The 21,447-nt window shown below is 44.0% G+C and overlaps 1 protein-coding gene across 12 annotated transcripts in view; it reads right to left on the bottom strand.

Annotated features, from left to right (window-relative positions):
- Nucleotides 1-21,447, bottom strand: part of IRF2 (interferon regulatory factor 2) — a 127,238-nt gene that overhangs the window by 23,162 nt on the left and 82,629 nt on the right. For 8 of the 12 annotated variants that reach the window (XM_012784970.3, XM_012784969.3, XM_076010689.1 and 5 more), the window contains 4 exons: nt 14,124-14,219; nt 5,907-6,006; nt 4,977-5,153; nt 4,612-4,658 (listed from right to left, as the gene is read on the bottom strand). In XM_012784970.3, coding sequence (XP_012640424.2) covers nt 4,612-4,658; nt 4,977-5,153; nt 5,907-6,006; nt 14,124-14,210 — 411 coding nt within the window. In that variant the 5' untranslated portion in view covers nt 14,211-14,219. Of the gene's footprint in view, nt 1-4,611; nt 4,659-4,976; nt 5,154-5,906; nt 6,007-14,123; nt 14,220-18,560; nt 18,729-21,447 lie in introns of all 12 variants that reach the window. The other 4 variants (XM_076010687.1, XM_076010686.1, XM_076010690.1 and 1 more) reach the window with 3 other exon arrangements.

Raw genomic sequence — 21,447 nt, 5'->3', positions numbered from 1 at the left:
AAACTGTGCTCCGAGCTCCTGCATGAGCCACCACAGGAACCAGCACAGGCAGGGCGAGCCCGGCAGCCTGCTTCATCCAGGGCAGCTCTCGTTCTATCCGCTTTCCAAGTGGGCTGCCGGCACGTGTGTTCATCTCATTAAACTTTAAAAACTGAAGACGTCTTCCAACCAATGAAGGGATCACTCCAGTAACAGTCCCCCAGGGAGTGCACCAGCTCCTGCCACCGCTAGAGCCCACAGCTCTGTTAGAAAGCTCTGCAGAACCAACTTGTGCTTTTCTGTAACTGCGACCCATAGGTCTGTGTTCAGACTGATGCAGACCAGGCCTGCTCTTTACCGAGTGACTTTAGAGGCTCTTCTTGATTATATTTTCCACCACAACACTAACACTTTGATCTGGAAACATGTTTCCAGTTTCAAAGCATGTATCTTTCATCTGCAACAACCCCCTAAAGCAGGAAGTATCATTTATATCCACCCTAGCTACATGTCTTTCTGTCCCATTGTTTCCTCACGCAAACTCCTGCTCTAACTCTAAATCAGCCAGTTTCCTGATTTGCCCAGGAAATACCAACAACAGCTCTAATCCCCAGCCTCCCATTTACGATGCTCCTGCAGTGGGGCACGGCCACCATTTTATGCTGTCCACGCCCACCCCAAGGCCTGGCTCGGGCCCCAGAGCTTCCAATACGCTGAGAGGCACCAGGTGAGGTGAAAGAGCGTTGGCTCCAGGGTTGAATGGACTTGGATTCAAATCCCAGCTCCGGAAAGCAGTGCAGCCCTGGGGAAATAAACCAACCTCTCTGTGCCTCCATTTTCTCAGTCTGTAAAAGGGAGATGTCCTGCCCACTGCAGGGAAATCCCACTGGAACTTGGTATGGGCTCAGAAATGTCAGCTACCATCCCTCTGTGTACATACTTCCGTCCTTATTGTCCTTGGCCTTGTCAAGTCCCGGGGAGCAACCTGCTCCACGATAGCTTTTGAAACACATATATCCACTGATGATGTCCAATCTAGTATTGCTCAGTATTGGTTTTCTTGTTCTTATTTCCTTAGATAGCCAGTTATCCCACACAGGAGGGGCTTAGTTGATGTAAAACATGGCTCACTGAGTACAAAGGATATACTCACAAAAAGAGTATCAAAGGGTGCAGAGGCAGAGTTTCTGCACCTACTACATGGTCAAGTGGCCTTGGGTCTTCCAGTCTCAGGGAAACTATTTGCTGGGAGAATCACACAGCATGGATATAAATCATCTGAGTGACCCAAGAAAACTTCAGACACTTGGCCAGCATGTTCTAAACATTGTTGGCTAATTAAAACTCCACCTCAACTTGAGTATCGGGAAAAGCTTGCTTGAACAGCAAGTTTTCGTGCCTAGTTACTGCACACAAGGCAAATGTCAGCAGAAGAAACCTACCAAGTCTATCCAGTTACATGTTTGCATAGGACATATTATCTCAGAGTTTAGGTGTTTAGATATACGATAAAAAGTAATGTATTAACAGCTCGGTAAGGATAAAGTCCTTTAACTGTACAATTCCAGATGCCCCAGGGAGTTAACTTTTGAAACACTTTCTAGATACATTGAGTCAACACGATGGCTTGAGCAGCCATGAGCCACAGAACTTGGGGGTCTCGCTCCCCCATGTTCTACTTGCAGGCATGATGCAAGATTTCAATTCAAGAGTTAGGCTGTGCTCCTGTCTGATGAATCTCACCTGCCCCTACTGAAGGGAGTTTCAGGTATTAACCCTATCTTCACTGCAGAAGGATTATACACACTTTGCTAACATAGAACCTCACCCACGTGGTTTCCCCTAAGGGGAATCCCTCACTTATTTCCCTGGGCAAATATGGCAAAATCCAACCAGGGCTGTGCTTTCCACAACTTGCTCGCGTTGGCAGCCACATGAAGACACTGCCAATGCTCACGTGACTGCAGACACCCTTTACTTAGGAGAACACCACATGTCACCCATTCTAAGACACACATTTCCTCACACTTCCACAACCCCGAAATAGCATGGGCCTCTATAATCAATAATGTGCCAGGGTTCCTTTGGAAGCAGGTTTTCTTTCTTAGAGACACATATAATAACGGTGCATCTTATAATCACTGGCATCTGATAGCCAGTGGAACAGAGGAGATAAATTTGAGCAATGTGTGTTGAAAACTGAACATCTGTTACTCCATTCTTATTTCTCCACTGACTGCGATTATCAAATGAACTCTTCATCCTAATGTAAAACCCCTCACTCCCACCCCTCGTATGATATTTACTTATGCATCTATTTAGTCCACAAAATGCTTTTACATCTATCCAGTTATCAAATATGTGTTCATTATCTGTTCTGTGCCAGGCACTGAGCTAGATGCTGTGAAAATAGCAGTAAATATGATACAGTCACACTTCAGATCATAGCTAATTCTTCAAAATCACGTATTTGTGGGGAAGCCATACTTTTCTTTCTGAACAACACTAATCAAAGCATAGGCCTTAGCCGGGCATGGTGTCATGCCTGTAATCCCAGCACTTTGGGAGGATAGCTTGAAGCTAGGAGTTGGAAACCAGCCTGGGCAACATAGCAAGACCGCGTCTCTACTAACAATTAAAAAATTAGCTGGCATGGTAGCGCATCCGTAGTGTCAGCTACTCGGGAGGCTGAGGTAGGAGGATCACTTGAGCCCAGGAGTTCAAGGCTGTAGTGAGCTATAATTGTGTCTCTGCACTCTGGCCTGGGCAACAGAGCGAGACCCTGTATGTCTTTAAAAAAAAAAAAAAAGAAAGAAAGAAAAGCCTTAAAAAATCCAAACTGTGAGCAACTTGGTATGGCTAACAAGTAGGTTTTTTCTATTGTAAGAAAAAATAAATTTTTTTAAAGTAATGTAGGGGAAACCTATAGATTAAGAAAAAATAAATTTTTTTAAAGTAATGTAGGGGAAACCTATAGATTAAAAAGAAATACTTAAAAGACATATCCAAAAATCACATGTGGATCTTATTAGGATTTTAATTCAAGTTAACAAACTACACAAAATTTATAACATTTATGAGATGACTGGAAATCTGAACACTGCCTGGATATTTGATGATACTAAGGAATTACTGTTAATTTTTTCAGGTACAATAATAATACTGTGGTATTTTTAAAGAGCACTTATCTTTTAAACATACACATGAACTATTATGGAAGAAAGTATTTGATGTTTGGAATTTGCCTCACAAGAAATTGTTTCTGTTAAGCTAAAAATAGTTGAATGTCTGAAATTTCATATTAGAAGTTGATAAGTGGATGAAGGCATTGAAATTGGGGTGATGGGTCTAAGGGGTAAATGTCACTTATTTGTCTCCTTTCTATGTGTATCAATTTTTTCCACCAAAAAGTTAAAACAAAATTAGACCTTTAATACTGTGCAGTATTTAAAATAAGTCAGAAATCAAAAATATTGAAAATGAAACTGGAAGTATCGCTGCTAAAATACTCTGCCTAAAATATTTATTTTCCATTGTAGAGGTACATATCTCTGAAATTTTAACAATTTATCTAAGTTTTCCTTCAAAATCTAATGACCTTCTCAAGTCTTAACTTTCCATCTGAAGTAAGTTATTTTGTGTCTTTCCCTGGCTATTTCAACTTACTGGCTTGTTTTTAAATGTTGTGCTGTAACAACAGCGTGGTTCTTTTTTCTGTAATTGTTCCTCTAAATCATAAATCAGCATGTTCAGCATCTTCAAGTTCAGTCCTAAATAACCTGGTGACCCTGGACGTGTGTCACTCAGCTCTCTGGAGTCTCAGTTTCTTCATCTGCACACAGAGGCCGGTGAGCCAGATAACCTCTCTGGTGGTAACCATGGGCCTGTGACTACAGGGCCTGCTCTTTGCTTAGCAACGGAAGCTGGTTCCCAGTTTTTCATGGGGTACACCTGGCTCTCCTCTCACCATCTAACAAGGGCTGCCTAATCGATGCATAAAGATCATCAAACTGCAGGAAGTTCAGACAGCACAACCCACTGAGAAGCTCACACACACACACACACGCATCCCTATGGAAAACCCTCGGGAGGTGTGAGAGATGGTTCCAGAGTGCAGCCAGAAAAAACTACTGAGAGCTGCAGTAACAGAGTGCCTGGGCTGGCCACTGTATGCCCGACATAATGGACTGTGATGGAACAGATATAAAATATAGTTAATACATTTTAATGGAAGTATATAATATCTAAGATATATTAAAATATATGTAATAGCCTGCAAATATACTTAATAGTGTCAGACATAGGCTGGTTGCTTGGAGCTTAGCTGGAACTAAGTGACCGGCTGGCTACAGTCGTGGTGACCAGATGGAGGCTTCAGACGGCCAAGCTCAGCGTGAGTTTATGATTTCATTCATAAATTTCTCAGGGAAATTGGAGTAAGCAGGGGGTATGTGTACCTGTGTCTGCAAGAAGCTACATGCTGAAGAAGAGCCATGTAAGGTAGATAGGGTACGACAGCCAAAGAAGAAATATTAAACACTCTGCAGAGGTCAGATTACTTTTTATAAGACAGAATATGAATCATTAATATGGTCACAATTTCGGCTTTCTCTTCAAACAACCCAAGATTACCTTGATGTGCTTAACTTTGTCCTCTTTTTCTGTCTTTGGTTTCTTTCCTGTGGCAACAAAAATGTAGTTTGGATTAATTCATGAAGGACCTACAGAGAAACATTTCCCCTAAATTAAACTCTTTCCGAAACTCTCAGTGAACCTGTTGCTTTAATCTATATGTGACCAGAATTCCCAACGGATCATTTACTGCCTTTAGGGACTTGAAAGTCACGTGTGCAAACTATGTTAAGGGCAAAATCATCACCTACAGTATGAACAGGGTGTTCTACCCTTGAAGTGACTACAGATACAGAAATAAAGAAATCACAAAAGCACTATGTATATATTAAGTGACCAATTTTTTAGCCTTTAAACATTTTTACCTTTTTTAGAAGGTCGCTCAGATAAGGGCAACATCCGGTACACTCTGAAGGCATTGTTTCCTTTCTTTATACTTTTATCCTTAACTTCTTCAATATCAGGCAAGGAGTTCATGGCACATCGAAAATTCGCCTTCCATGTTTTTGGATCAGGTTTATCTACTCCTGGTTGATGCTTTCCTACCAAAATAGCCAAAGGTTAACAAAAAGAGGGGAAAAAAAATAGATACAGAGTAAAAAAATTCCTGGAAACACAGCATTGCCGGCCAGGTAGTACAGAGAAACCTTTTCATTCCAGGCTATACCTAAAGTAACCAACCGTCCTGGTTTGCCTGGAACTGGGAAGATTTTTGGGATGTAGGAATTTTATTTTTAAAACCTGAACATTTCAAGGCAAACTGGGACAAGCTAGTCACCCTGGTTCCACCAAACAGCTTGACAGAAAAATTTCATGGTAGAAGAACGGAGCATTCTGTAAGTAACCCAGAAGACTGGAAGGCCAACAAACAGAAGGAACTCGAGTGCCTCTTTTCCCCCTGACTCTCAAACATTAAGTAAAAAGTCCAGTCCTGAAAATAGTTCCCTACTTAAATTTTGTAATAAGTAAATATACTCCTGATGACTGTATTTTGGGGAGATTTGGTCAACCTGAGTTTATAGCCCTAGAAGAAAATGAGTTTATATTCCCCTGGGGAACTTATCAGAATACCATTATTTATGAGAAATTTAAGGACTAAGATTCTATGGGATGGGTGGAACATCACTTCTCAGTGGTATAATTTGTACTCCATATGTCCTGGATGTGCCTAGTCTAGGTCACAGGTTTTTCAGAGCTCCCTTCATGAGGCCAGGAGCCAGGATATTTTCTATGTGTAATAAAAATAAACAAATGATAGCACCTGCCTGTATAAATGATGCGGGGAGTTTTAATACCTGTATGAATTGCCCAGTTTCTAAAGAGTGGTGCGTCTTTTTCCACATCCCACCCATGTCTAGCTGCATGCATCCAGGGGATCTGAAAAATCTTCTTTTCCTGAAAAAAGAAAACGACAAGTAAACCATAACGGCAGTCCTGGGTTTTGGCCCACCATTGCAGAGGGTTCTTCAGGCCTAGCTAGTAAGATTCCCCACTAAGCATCACTGAGTTTGTTGACTGTCTACAGGAAAATCTACTATAAGTCAAACCCACTTCCTCACTGGGTCCCAAATCTTGACAGTCTACCCCAAATGAGATTCAGAATCTCTCCAAGTCTGGCAGAGCAGGGATGCATTCCAAGGTCAATGGGGATGACTTGGGATATGCCAGTGTGTTCCATTATCCATGCCTCTTTTATAGGACTACAGATAACTGAAATTCTAATGCTTTTTCTTATAATTTAATCCCATCATTTGGTAAATAGTAACTCCGGCTAAAACTTAAGCAACTTTCCAAAATAATATCCCTTTATGGTGCTAAAGGGAAGTCAGGTGTATCAGAGGCCACTGTGACAGGAAGCGAATACCTCCATCTGCTTGGGTATCCAATAGGAACAGCAGGTTGCTGTCTAATGTTCCAATCCTACGGCTCTACTGCCCTGCAACACATAGCAAGAAGTGCAAACAAAGATGTGTAGAATATGGGATGACACCCATCTTCCGGAGAAAAGGCCCTCAATATAATCCTTATATCAGACTCTCTCTTTCTTGCACGCCAAGAGGGTAATTAACTCAAAATTGCTTAAATGGACCCTGGCAAACACACGATTAGAAACTAACGCTTTAGAAACAAAGTCACACTCATAGTAAAACTACTATTTGAAACTGGTTCACCCAGCTCTTGTGACAGTTCCAGTGCTTACTCAGGGCCCTGTGGCACTGTACATTTATTTGACTGTGCATGTCCACCTGGGGCTCGGTTTTGTTTCTTGCAACAACCTAGTGAGCTAAACATAAGCTATGATTTCCATTTTACAGTTGAGGAAACTGAGGAACAGAATTAAACTATTGAGCCAAGGAACGTATGGTAGTAAGTGAGTTCAAAACCGAGGCCATGTGATCCTGTATTCAATTCCATAATCACCCCCACATGCTGTCTCTCAGATTTTAGTTTTAGAAGATTCCCTGCCCTATGACAGACCTGTTGATTTGGATTCTATGGAGATTAAAACCCAGGAAACTATATTTTTAAAAAATCTCTCAAGGTAGTTCTGACAATTGCTAGGTTTGGGGACCCCTGCACTATATGCTGGGAAAGGAAAAATGTCAATAGCAAGTTTCCGCCACTTTGGCCTCACATAACAAAATACAGAAAGGGTCCCAGCTGCCCCAAAAGTGACTCAGTACCTCTCCACAGAACCAATTACAAAGCCGGAACTAAGAACATTTCAGAACATCAGAGAGTTTCCCAAAAACCATAAAAGGGGAAATTCTATTAATATCATAAATTTCAAAGTCAGTTAATAAAGAACTGAAAGTGAAGAAACTTTTTCATAAACTCCTCATTGTTCGTTCTGTGTCATCCGCAGAGATGGAAGGTGTCAGCTTGGGCAATTTCAAAAGGACAGTAATCAGAAAAGGTCTGAGTGAAATTTTATTTTTTAATGTAGATGAAAATCAGAGAGCAAAATCACTTCGTGTAATTTTTTTTGATGTTCACATGAAAACAAAGAAAAACAAAAACTGATTTCAGTAAAAGAACTTTTTTCCTGAAGTGCACACTCAGAATCTAAAGCTTTATGCTTAAAGATACAGACCCTTAAGAATTTGCTGTTGCACTTTTTTCTAGGTCAGAGGAGCTCTGGGGTGACACGATCTGAAATCTCTCTTACAAGATACAGAGTTGATACAGATAAAGTCAATCTTTTTAAGCATTTGCACTTGTACATGCACACAAACCCAGTCTCACAGAAACTATGCAAAAATCACAAAACCACAAAAGCAATGGCCAAATTTAGCAATACGTACTATCATCCTGTTGAAATAAGCAAAGGACCTGAACGGACCTTTCTCCAAAAAAAAAGATACACGAATAAAAATGGCGATGATGATGTGGAGAAACTGGAATTCTCACCCATTGCTGGTGGGAACAGAAAACAGTGCAGGTACTGTGGAAAACAGTTGGGCCGTTCCTCAAAAAGTTAAATGCAGAACTATCCGATGACCCAGTCATTTCACTCCTGGATGTACACCCAAAGAATTGCAAACAAATATTCAAACAAAAACTTATATGCAAATGTTCAGAGCAGCACTACTCACCAAAGCCAGAAAGAGAAACAACCCAAGTGTCCTATAACTGATGAACAGACAGATGAACACAATGTGGTGTATGAATACCATGGAATACTACCCAGCCACAAAAAGGAACAGAAGACTGACACTTGCTACCATGCGGATGAACTTTGAAAACAGTATGCTACAGGAAAGAAGCCAGACCCAAAAGGACAAATATCAGGTGATTCCATTTACATGAAATATCGAGGAAAGGCAATCCACAGAGACAGAGAGAAGATTACCGGCTGCCACGAGCTAGGGGAGAATGGGCAGAGACTGCTTAATGGGTACTGCGTCTCCTCTGGGAGGCATGAAAAGTTCTGGAACTAGAACAGTGGTGATGGTTGCACAACATTGCGATGCACTTCATATCACTGAATTGTGCATTTTCAAATGGTTAAAATAGTAAGTTTTTTAAAAACTACATGTAACTATTAACTAGTTTTTCATATGGCAGGGGAAAAAAGAAATGACTAATAAGTGTACCACAGATATCTTTTTTTAAAAAAGAACATACTGAAAGGTAAAAGAAAGTGAGATTCATTTTAAAACTGAAAGAGATTCTGACCAGTGAACATCATTTTGGTCATAGATCCCTGTGTTCTATGGGACAGAGTGTTGCCACGTGTCTGCGTGGGCCCCGTGACATCAGCACGTGCCAGGTGGTTCAGAATCCCTGAGTGACCAGTCCTGCACACTCGGTGGCCGTACACGCTACATATGGAAGGACTCCATGTACCAGGATCCACTCATGTCCACGTGCATAGAATTCCACCCTTCCGACGGCAGAAGAAAGGAGCGCTGCTTGAGTTCAGAAAAGCACTTAAGATTATCTTGAGCAATGCAGAACAAACATGCCTTGGCCTTCCGTGGAAACTAGTTCTGTTATCTCCTTCTGTCTCTGCAGGAAGTTGCTTTAAAATACCACACACGCCCAGCAGTTATAGGATTTTCCAATTATTAATAGTTTGCTATATTTGTTTAGACCCCTTACCCCGGTCAGTGATAGTCTGATGCTTTACACAGACGCAAGTCTGCTTCAAAGGGGAAAAAATGGGAAAGGTCTGGAACCACCTGATGCCATCTGAGCCTTGGTGGCTGGGTCCAGGTGGACCTCCAACAGGAAACAGGAACATCAACAACCAGGGCGGGAATCCCACCCAGCTACAAGAGAAATCGTGAACCTGGACGTGGCTGCCTCCTTAGAAGTGGCCTGGGGAACCACAAGCAAGCACTTGCACAAATCCAGAACTAACCTATTCTCCTCAACAAGTCAGTGGCAAAAAGAAAAACAGAGAAGTTACTGTTCACGGTCAGGAGAGACTTAGAGTCATAAACATCAAACACAACCTGTGGACTTTCTCTGGATTCTGATTTTAACGAATCAACTGTAAAAAGATATTTGGGGAATACTCAAAGCGTTGTGAATATGATCCGGGCAGTGATGATATCCAAAAGTTATTACTAATTTTGTCCAGTTGTGGACATGTAAGAAAATGTCGGCCGGGCGTGGTGGCTCACGCCTGTAATCCTAGCACTCTGGGAGGCTGAAGCAGGCGGATTGCTGGAGATCAGGAGTTTGAAACCAGCCTGAGCAAGAGTGAGACCCCGTCTCTGCTATAAATAGAAAGAAATTAATTGGCCAACTAATATATGTAGAAAAAATTAGCCAGGCATGGTGGCGCAGGCCTGTAGTCCCAGCTACTCAGGAGGCTGAGGCAGCAGGATTGCTTGAGCCCAGGAGTTTGAGGTTGCTGTGAGCTAGGCTGACACCAGGGCACTCACTCTAGCCTGGGCAACAAAGTGAGACTCTGTCTCAAAAAAAAAAAAAAAAAAAGAAAGAAAGAAAATGTCCTTAAGTCTTCTAAATGTACACTGTTCGGGAGTTGCTTTAAAATACCACACACATGCAAAGATAAAATAAAATGTTAATAAATCTAGTTGTGGACCTGTGGGAATGTGCTATCCTATTTTTTTCTAGTCATCAGATTATATAAACACACTATGCACATTTGCAAATACCCATAATAAAGAGCAAATGGCCCCAGCCAAGGCCAAACTCATGAGCTAGTCACAACACTGCTTTGTCAAACTTCCTCACTGTTCCTTAAGAGGAATCAAAGGACCCGTTCCATCACCACCTGCACCAAACTGATGAAAAGTAGGTGCTGTGGTCTGAATATTCGCCCCCTCCAAAACTCATGTGGAAATGTAATCACCCATGTGGCAGTCTTGAGAGGTGTGGTCTTTAAGAGGTGACTGGCTCATAAGGTTTCTCCTAGGGATTAATGAATTAATACGTTAATGAATTAATGAGCTGTCACAGGAATAGAGCTGGTGGCTTTCTAAAAACAAGGAGAGACCTGAACTAGCACACTCAGCCCCCTTGCCATGTGATGCCCTGACCTTGAACTTCTACTTAGCCTCCCTAACTGTAAGAAATAAATTAATTTCCTTTATAAATTACCCAGTTTCAGGTATTCTGTTATAAGCAACAGGAAAGAGACTAAGATAATAGGAGATGGAAACAAATTTAAGACACTGATTAACCACCTCTTTGCTTCTAAGATGCACTGGGTTAGATGGATTCTCCATTTGAGACACACGTGACAATTGCCAATCCAGCATTCACAGGTCTGATTATTTTAACAGAACAAAACATAGCCACCAATCTTGTGCTCCTCTTCAAGTACACAACGCTTGTTCCTTTATTCCCAGAACAATCCTTATGGAGGATTACCTCCTACCACCAGGCACTAAACCTGGCACTGAGCACCAGCAACAATCAAGACAGCCACGGCACCTGTGTGTGGGGACTGGCACAGTTCACCATGAAAAACCACAAACACCTGGGGCATAAGTGAGCCACAAAGCCATGGACAGTGTCTTTCCTAAGGGTTACAACAGTCTTCAGGGGGAGAAGAGATTGTGGAATGACCTCAAACCACTGAAAATACAGACAGGGATTCCCAGGCAGAATGCTTGTGAATGGGGAGGAAACAACAGCAGGCTCTCAGCCGAGTATTTCTGTGGACAGATGAATGCCAACGAGGCTAAGTTAGCGGAAACCTATAAAAAGCTGCCCTGTGGGAGCGCAGGTGTGGAGAGAAAAGGTCCTGACCGCAGCCGAGGCCTGCAGTGACAGTGATGGCTCTGCCCACGTGCACAAGCAGGGCCATATGCCCACTCTGGCGAGGCCCCGGTGGGACGGCGGCTTGACAGGGCCTCCATGCCATCGTGCAGCCCGTGGCCTCCGTGCCAGTGGCGTGCTGAGAGGCGGCGTGGGCCAGTAGCCACGGGCACACTCTCCTTCATCAGCCTGGCTCGTGCCAGCTCTAGCAGAGAAGCCCGGCGAGACAGCAGAGGGCTCTCCTTTTCCTCTCTCTGCCTCAGGAAGAGAACTCTCAAGCCAAGAGCCAGGTGAGTGAAGCAGGTAAGGGCCACCTGCATGGGGCCAAGTGTTCAGCTGCACAAAGAGAAATCTGTTTGCCTTCTGGTCCTGTATCAGAAAAATACAGACAATGCGGATGGAAGACAAGGCATCCCAAGGAGAGTCCCAGTAAGGACACAACACTTAAGAGAGTACGTTAGTTTCCTAGGGCTGTTGTGACAGATGACACAAACTGGGCAGCTTACAACAACAGAAATTTATTCTGTTTCAGTTCTGAAGGCCAGAAATCCAAAATCAACGTGTTGGCAGAGCTGCATTCCTTCCAAAGGCTCTCGGGGAGGATCCTTCTTTGCCCCTCCTAGCTGCTAGTGGCTCCTGGAGTCCCTTGGCTTGTGGCTGCGTCACTCTAGTCTCTGCCTCTGTCTTTTCTTCCGTGTGTGCATCTTCTCTTCTGTCTCTTATAAAGACACTTCTCACTGAATTTAGGGCCCTGCCAGATAACTCAAGATGATCTCATCTTGACATCCTTAATTCCATCTGCAAAAGCCCTTTTTCCAAATCACACCCCAGGTTCCTAATCCCCTAACCCCAGGGGATTAAGATGAGGACATCTCTTCTTAGGGGCCACAGTTCCAACAATTACAGAGGACAGCTAACTGCAGCATTTCCACGGTACACTGTATGTTCCTCTCTGACTCAAGCCAACCAAAATCAGTGGATGCATTTAAAAAAAGAAAAAGCAAACACAAGACACTTACTTCTCTTCAGAATTAAAGCATCTGCTTTAATCTCCCACTCTACATCAAAACAGGTAATGTTATCTTGTTCTTCAAAACAGAATCCTACTTAACCTCTCTGTGCCTCAGTTTCTTTGCCTGTGAAATGGAAAATAATAACCGTACCTACTCCATAGCGGTAATGACATGAGTTAATGCATGTAACTTGCACAGAAGGGTACCTGGCATGGAGTAAGTACTTAATAAACGTTAGCCTTTCTTATTATCATTATTATTATTATCCTATGTCTATTCAACACTATTTTCCTGAGAGTCCCATAGGTGTCCCTGCTAATGGAACAAGCAAAGGAATAACCCAATTTCTTGTTTGTTTCTTTGAAAGAGGCTAATTACATATCTAAATCTAAAATACACTGCTTGCTATAAAACCCTAAATGTGTGACAAGTCACATGAAGTAGGCCTATAGTTTAAATTATTTCTATTTACTTCATGGCCCACCTTGTTTCAGAAAGGACTTATTTAAACAGATACATTCAGAACAGTCACAGTCAATTAAAAATAAGTGGATGAGGGGGAAAGAACAAAAAGAAATAAGATTTGAGAGATGTCTGAAAAGATAAAATAAAGCCAGGAGAGAAACTAGTAAAAAGAAACCAGTCTGCTGCAATCCCCTATTCACTTCTTAGAAGCAGGTTCGATCTGCAATCTGGCTCTCAGCTCTCGCACCTGACATAAAGATAAAGCCTGACCAGCTAAATTATTCATTGTGTCCTTAAGATTAAAAAAGAGAAGGGGAGGGGGGTGGAGAAGAGGAAAAAGACATCTGCTCAGAAGAAATGCAATTGTTCCTGGTAGGAGGCAAGAGATTTCTCCCTTGGGCCTCCTCAAAGAAGGCATGATGCATTGTATTGAGTTGGGTTCCTAGATTACATATTTCTACAAGTCTTTATTTTATTTTATTTTACAGATACTATCTTTCTGATTCACCCCTAACATCTAGGACCAATTAAATTGAGAGTTTTGAGCTTAACAAAGTAAGGAGTATTTATGTCCATGTCTGTGGTGGGGGTGGGTTCAATGACAAACTCATCTGTAGGACGGGTGGGCGTACAAAGGTAAAAAGAAGACTTTTGTTTTTAAAAAGAGAAAAACAAAAGTTTTCTTTAAATAAGAAACATTGAAAAGAAAAGCAACATGCTCCTCCACCCTCCATGCCCAATACAAAACCCTGCAGTTTCCATGTCCTCTAATTCTAGAAAGCCTGGGAGGCAAAAAAGGAGTGAACTGGAGAAGGAAGAGGGTCAGAAGCATTAAAGAAAAACACAGAAGAAGCTTCCCATGAAGAGTCATCAAGGCCAGGCGTGGTGGCTCACGCCTGTAATCCTAGCACTTTGGGAGGCCGAGGCGGGCAGATTGCTCAAGGTCAGGAGTTCGAAACCAGCCTGAGCGAGACCCCGTCTCTACCAAAAATAGAAATAAATTAATTGACCAACTAAAAATATATATACAAAAAAAAAAATTAGCCGGGCATGGTGGCACATGCCTGTAGTCCCAGCTACTCGGGAGGCTGAGGCAGTAGGATTGCTGAGCCCCGGAGATTGAGGTTGCTGTGAGCCAGGCTGACGCCATGGCACTCACTCTAGCCTGGGCAAGAAAGTGAGACTCTGTCTCAAAAAAAAAAAAAAGAGTCATCAAGATGTCAAAGGTGAGCTGACATTGGCGAGCCACACATACACACACACACACACACACACAGGCCCCGACTCACTCACCTTGTTCAGCCACTTCAGCCCCGGTATCGTGTTGGAGTTGATCTGCTCCTCCAGCCACGGGCGCATGCGCATCCTCTCCACCGGCATGGTGCCCTGCTGCAGAAGAGAAACACAACGTCAGGCACTTGTGCTACTGACTGTCACGTCTGCACTGCAGATTTCCGACCCTTTCCTATTTTCCCCATCCTCTGGGCAGGGGCCAGGGGAGGGTCCTCAGGGGTTTGTTGAGCCCTAGAGCCCCCTGCCCCTGCTCACCCCTCCCTCTCATCCAAGGAGCCGTCTCAGGGGAATGGGGACAGGATGGCCCATTCTCCGAGCTGGCTCTCCACTGGCAGAGTCCTACAGACATAGGAGGCCCCTGGCAGAAACCCAGGTAGCTGGAGGGCCCGGACACCTCCCAGTGACTTTACCTAAAGCTAGGCTTTCCCCACTCCTACCCTGGCTGTGTTTACAACAGGAACCACCAGGGTGTCAGGCCCTCAGAGGACCAGCATGTACCAATACCTTTGGGTACAACTCTTCCAAGAGCCAAGGGTGGGCAGGCAAAGCAGCTATGTGGGAAAGAGTTATGCTAACCCATTCATTCCTTTTGGGGATCTGGGTTATATAAATGCTTTGAACCCCCAGCACTGGCACTGAAAGCTCTAAAGAAATCAGTGTTGCTCCCCCAAAGTCTTTTGCCAAAGAGCCCTTTCCTCCTGACATAGTCTGTCCACGTGCAGAGCACGCCAGCATCTTGCTCGGGCTTCACCTCTGCTTTGCCCCAATGCAGTCACGCCCTTCCTCAAGCACCTTTCCTCAACACCACTCTCCCCTCTGACCTGGCATCACCCCTTTTTCCTTTAACTCATTTTCCCTTTGAAAAGCATTTCATGGTCTGACCACCCACCATCCACCGACCCATACCATGCCTCCCTCCCTCCTTCCGGGTTCCTTTCTCAGACAGCCTTTCCTTTGCCCACCAACACAAACCCAGAATCACTAACAAAGTACCTTCCACACCGTCTACCACCCATCCTCACCCTGTGGAGGCCAAAATGTGCACTTAATCTGGGATCTGAAAGCAAAGGCCATGCCGATTCCAGCCTCCATTCTCTAGGACTTCATGGGCAGGGTGACATAATCTTCTTTCAACCCTAACCTGTCTCTCCTTAACTCATTTCCTTCAAAAAGGGCTCTGAAAATTCTATTCAGAGGAATTTGGGCTAAGATAATCACTGTCTGAATACTTCTCTCTTCCAGCTTGCCAAGTACTCTCTCTCTCTCTCTCCTCCCCTTACTCCCCCCCTTCCTCTCTGCCCTGCCCCAGCTGGTGCGAAGGCTCAGCATCATTACTCCAACCCTTGCATTTCCCCCACAGTTCTGGCCCCCTTGGTGTTGCAGACACCTCCTGCCCCTCGTTCACACCTTGCCCTCTCTCCTCACTCCCTGACCTTGCCAATCCTCACCCTCCTTCCAAGACCCAGCCTCCACCTTCCTTCTCCCCTGAGACCTTCCCAGATCACTCCGGCCTGAAGTAACCCCTCATCCTCCAACTCCTACCATACCACTGATCTTACATGGCCAACACTGCTTTAGGGCTGCTGTTTAGTCTTTAATTGTATCCTTGGCCTTACTTACACATTTTTCAGCTGTGTACACTCTCCCTTCCTAACCAAATCCTAAATTCTTTTTTTTTTTTTTTTTTTATTTCTTGCAGCAAGTGGTATGTAACAAATCCTAAATTCTTTGAGAGTAGGAACCTAACTTCTAATGGGTGTTTTCATAATCCTACAAAGCCCAAATGCTGCCTCCCACACAGGAAACGTTCCAGACAAGGCCCCGGCCAGCTCCGAAGATCACCTGGGTGGTGCCACCACAGGAGGTCCGCCACACCCACTGGTCTGGAGGCTCCGGCCACCATTCTTTGAGACAGAAACAGAAAGCCTGGAGATTTCCACAGGGACATGGAATAGCCATGAGGAGCCTCAAATACAGTTGCCCTCAGCGGGTCTCAAGCTGTCCCATGCATTCATTTGTTCGTCCACCCACTCAAAGATCACGTATTGAGAATGGTGTTCCAGAACTGGAAAAGACAGGACATTCCCAGCCATTGAGGAGGACACAGGAAAGAAGGGAGTTCCAAGACCCATGAAGAGCCCTGGATGCAAGACAATGAGGAGTTCTGGGGGAGTCCTGGGGAAAGCTGTACACAGACCACAGTGGTGACCCTCCGAGGGTCTGCCCACCGGGGTGGTGACCACCAGCCCAGTCACCACCTCCCTCTGAAGATCTCAAGACACAGAATGTGTCTGGGCACAGCTCAGCCCAGAGCAGGAAATGAAATAGAGGGAAGAGCAGAAATAGGGGTGGCTACAGGGGTCGTGAGTAGAGAGCAACAGACGCGGTTCTTCTGACAGCCCGGCGTGCAGAACCCCTGTGCGCGGGCGCCCAGCGCCGCTGCGGTGACCCCGCCCAGCCACAGGGGACACAAGAGGCCCTGGGAAGTGGCCCTGCTTCCAGTACGTGAGCATCACAGCATAATACTTCCTCCCATGCTTTTGTACAAGTAACTCATTTGGGGGAGAAAACGGTCACCTGAAACACTTCCAAAAGCTAAAGCCCGCACGGGGAGATGCAGCGCATCGGCATTGTTGACAGCTTCTGTGTTTGTAACCCTGCCTCCTCACTAAGCCATGTGTGTACCCCCCAGTCAGTACTGGCGATGCTTTCGCAGTCAGTGGCAGAATGCACAGAATTCCACTTACCGGCCATACCCGCCCCCCAGCCGAGGGGGAACAAGGCAACACCACCTTCTTGTTTTAGCTCAGCTACTGTACACATATATGTCCTGTCCACAGTCTGTTTAGTGCGACATTTCCCATGATTCTGTGCTTTCTGTTGGTGATTTTGCTGTTTGAAATGCCCCTCGAGCATTGTGCTGAAGTGCTGTCAGCGTCCCTCAGGGCAGGGACGCATATGGAGAAAATACACGCCTCAGGTAAGCTTCGCTCAGGCGTGAGTTCTTATACAGTGGCTGCTGGCTATGAGTTCAATGCTAATCAGTCATTCCAGATATGGACTGAGGTGTCTTTAAGCAAAACACATAAAGCAAGGTTATATATTGATCAGCTGGTGAAAATGCTGTGCCCAGAGGCTCGATGTCCTCACAAGAAGGGGGAAATGTGGACACAGACGCACACCGAGGGAAGACGGCCAGGTGGAGACAGAGGCAGAGACTGGAGTGATGCTGCCACCAGCCAAGGAATGAATGCCCAGAATTTCAGAAGCTGGAGGAGGCAAGGAAGGGTCCTCCCCGGGAGCCTTCGGAGGGAGCAGGGTCCTGCTGATACCTTGATTTTAGACGTATGACCTCCGGAACGAAGACAGAATAAATTTCTGTTGTTTGAATCCACACAGTTTGTGGTTCCTTGTTAGGGCAGCCCTGGGAAACTAACAGAGAAGGGAGCCACTGCAAAGGCCCTGCGGCAGGATGACCTGCCATGGGCAGGCATCAGCAACAGGGAGGACACAAGAGACATGGAGAACCACAGCCAGGACTCTGGTCAACAGCCTAAGACTGAAGAGAAACCTGAAAAAGTCAAGCCAATGAATGATATTTGTCCATAGTAAAGGTCAGAGCTGGTCAGGAAATCCGAACCAGTGATTCACCGACTTAAACGCTCATCTGGATCTCAATGCAGGATGCTAGGTGACCCCTGGGAATCCACCTTCCTAACAAGCTCGGACGGCCTACACTCTGAGAAGTAAGACTCTGGACTCCCTTTAATTGTCAGTCACGAACTGCCTGGTCACTCTGGCCTTTCGTCTAAGCGTCAGGTTTGACGGCATCATCTACCTGCTGGGCCGTCCCCTGTTTACAGACCACGCCTCTCCAACCAGGCTGCAGCTCAGGCAAACCTCAAGCATACAAAAAACTTCTCACAATCTTACACCGGGACTGCTGTTAATTTTAAGTGGATTTTTAGGAAACACAAATAGAGCACGTATTTTATCAGAGTAGGGAAAACTCTTACAAAGGGCTTTGCTTATTTCAGGCTTATGTTTGTTTGCTTTTGTACATAGCTAGGCCATCCCCCGTGATACACGACGACAAGCCTACCCACTTGCGTGAAGGCCTTCCCTCTGTTTCACTCGACTTTACACCCTGGCCCCATCTCCCACATTGAACAGGTTAATGAGTTACCAGTGGTCTTGCCACATGACACAGAACAGAAAGTTTGCCGTCTGACACAGGTTTCTCAGGACCATCAGAGGGTGAGCATACATCATGACTGCTGTGAAAAACAGCAAAGGAGGAATTCTACATCGAGCCCAGCACCAGGAACTGGTCATTTAGTTGGGCACTAAAAGCAGATTATATTTTCAGGGACTAAAAGACTGGGATGGCAGGCAGAGGGGTCAGATGACTAAGTACTGAAAAGAAAAGATGCTTACTTGGTGTGTGCTGTCTAGCTCCCGATGCTGAAATGCAAGGTGACACACTGGTCTTCCTTCTGAAAGGCAAGTCTCCCCCAGGCATTGACACCCAGGCCACGTGAAACTCGAACAGAACTGGAGAAGGCAGGTCACTGAGTGGAGGAGACACACAGGTGCTATTTTTGCCTGAGAGAACCAAAATGCACAGAAATCAGGACATTTGTGTCCCAGTCCTGCCTCTGCCGTTGCTGGTGTGTGTCCTTGGGCTAGTCACGCCATTCTTTCTGGCCCACTGCTTTGATCATCCAGAAACATGAGACATTTCAAAACGATGATTTCTAAGGTTATCTGGGATCATACAAATCCTTTTGTAACATGAAGGCTCATAATTCGATTTATTTTTTTGTAAGCTTCTACTCTCGTACACTGGGTTGTTTTTTATAAGTAAAGCGGTAAGATTTTGTGGTTCTACAAACAAAGTATGAACAACCTCTATTTAAACGGAAGTAAAAGAGCTGAAGCACCTACCTGGAGCCTGGCAAAAGGCACTCTGTAAAGTCGCCTTTCATTCATTACACCTTTGAGATGTGGGGTTGGGACCAGCTTCACCATCATGGCAGCTGGCTATACACCAGTTCAGCACATGGTGGGTATTTAGAATGTCACTGGCGCCAGGGCTGTTGCACGAAGGCATGCAAACTACTCATTGTGAGTCACTGAGTCATATGACATGAATAATCCCCCATAAAGTTGAGAATGCTATGGCCCTGATTAGTACCATTAACAGTGAGGTTGAATTTTTACCTAAATAACTGAGGTTTGGTTCTTGGAATAGTACTAGCTACTAGCAATGGCTACTATTTCCTGAGCACTTACTATGTGCCAGGAATTAAAACTAGGATTTTCTTGCCACTTGCAGTGGCATGCACCTGTAGTCCCAGCTACTCAGGAGGAGGATCACTTGAGGCCAGGAGTTCAAGGGTGTGGTGTGCTATGATCAGGCCTGTGAATCCACTGCACTCCAGCCTGGGCAACAAAGACCCCCCCCAAGATTTTCTATGAGTTTTTGTTACTTAACTCTCACAACCCCAGGAGGTAGGGACTTTATCATCCTTTATTGCAGATGAGGGGACAGGTTGGGGAACTGCTGAAAGGCAACGTGCTAGTAGGTGGGGAGCCAAGACTCTCATGCAGGCATGTCTGACATGAAAAACCCAGTTCATAAACCCTACCCTCTGCTTTCATCTTACTTTAGGGTTTAGAAAAGCATTCAGCTATGACGACCTCTTAACTCTTCTACATACTGAGACTTTCTCAATTCCTCTGTCTTGTAGACCACTGACATATTCATCTTCCTAAAATACCACCCTAATCATGTTAATTCTCTGTTCTAGAGACTTCTAAATGTCCCTGCTGGATTTCAGATAATAAACTCCTTGTCTGAGAGGCAGATGGTGTTTCTAGTAATGGCACAATAGGTAATTCAGACCTAACTCCCATGATGAGTAACTAAGAAACATGGACAAAATATATTTTTACAAATCCATTTAAAAGCATCAGAGAGCTAACAAGGTAGTAAAAACTTAAGAAGGCAAGATCTGGGAGAAAAAGAAACCCAGAGAGGGAAGCCTGTCATTTGGGGCTGCTCTTCTCCTAACTCAGGGGCATCTGCTGGTCCCTAAAGAGGAGGCTGTGGGACTTAGAGGCTGAGCAGAGTTTTTGACCTATTCAGGTGACTAGAGGGACCAAAATTAAAGATCAGGACCCAGCTAGGAAAACAGGGGCCAGGACACACCCCTCCCTGAGTTTTGTAAGTAATATACCTAAATGAAAATAGACTAATATGAAAAACTGAAGCTCAGTTTTGAAACTTCTTAATCCCTGACCAAATTAAAATGACCTGGAACTACTGGAAATAAATATAAATAGTTTCTTGAGGAAAATAACATTATCCTAGAGTTCATGTTATCTCTGCAGCTTTTCATATACATTCACCAGCATTCAATCAAATAGCCAGGAATATGAGGATAAAAGGTGACAAAATATTATAGAAAATCAAGGGAAATAATGGGCCATAGAAACAGACCCATGGGGATACAGACACAGGTCTCTCACAGATATAATGAATATGCAGATACCAAATGTTTGCAGATGTAGTCTTAAAAGCATCTACACCTAATATGTTAAAGGAAATAAAAGATAATATGGAAAGTGTTGTCAGAAAACTGAAAATCACGCTGGGCACAGCGGCTCATGCCTGTAAACCTAGCACTCTGGGAACCCGAGGTAGGAAGATCACTTGAGGTCAGGAGTTCAAGACCAGCCTGAGCATAGTGAGATCTGTCTCTACTAAACTTAGGAAGAAAAACTAAAAATTCTAAAACAAATTTATTTTATTTTTTACTGTATATATGTTAGCATTTTTATTATTATAATTATTTTTGTACCTTTGTCTTTTAACTTCTATATCTGAATTAAAAGAGATTTATGCACAACTGTTACAGTATTACAATATTTTCTATGTGTTCACATAATTACCTTTACCAACAACCTTCTTAGATTTATATGTTTTTATGTTGTTATTTAACAATTTTTCATTTCATCTTGAAGGACTGCCTTTAGTATTTCTTGTAAGGCAGGTCTAGTGGTAATAAAGTCCCTTAGCACTTTTTCGCCCAAAGGAAAGTGTCTCTCTTTAATTTCTGAAGAACAAATTTTCTATAAAACAAATTTTAGAAGTAAATAATAAATCATTAAAATTAATAATTCAATGGATGGGTTTAACAATAAATTAGACACCACTGAAAAAAAATAAGTGAACTCAAAAGAAATTCACAGAATGAAGCATTAAGAGACGAAAGGGTGGAAAAATGTAAAAGACTAAAACTAAAAGACCTGCAAAGTT

The sequence above is a fragment of the Microcebus murinus genome, chromosome 15, assembly GCF_040939455.1.
Source record: "Microcebus murinus isolate Inina chromosome 15, M.murinus_Inina_mat1.0, whole genome shotgun sequence".
Taxonomy (NCBI): Eukaryota; Metazoa; Chordata; class Mammalia; order Primates; family Cheirogaleidae; genus Microcebus; species Microcebus murinus.
Note: the sequence above shows the minus strand (reverse complement) of the source record. Positions and strands in the feature narration are given on the sequence as shown.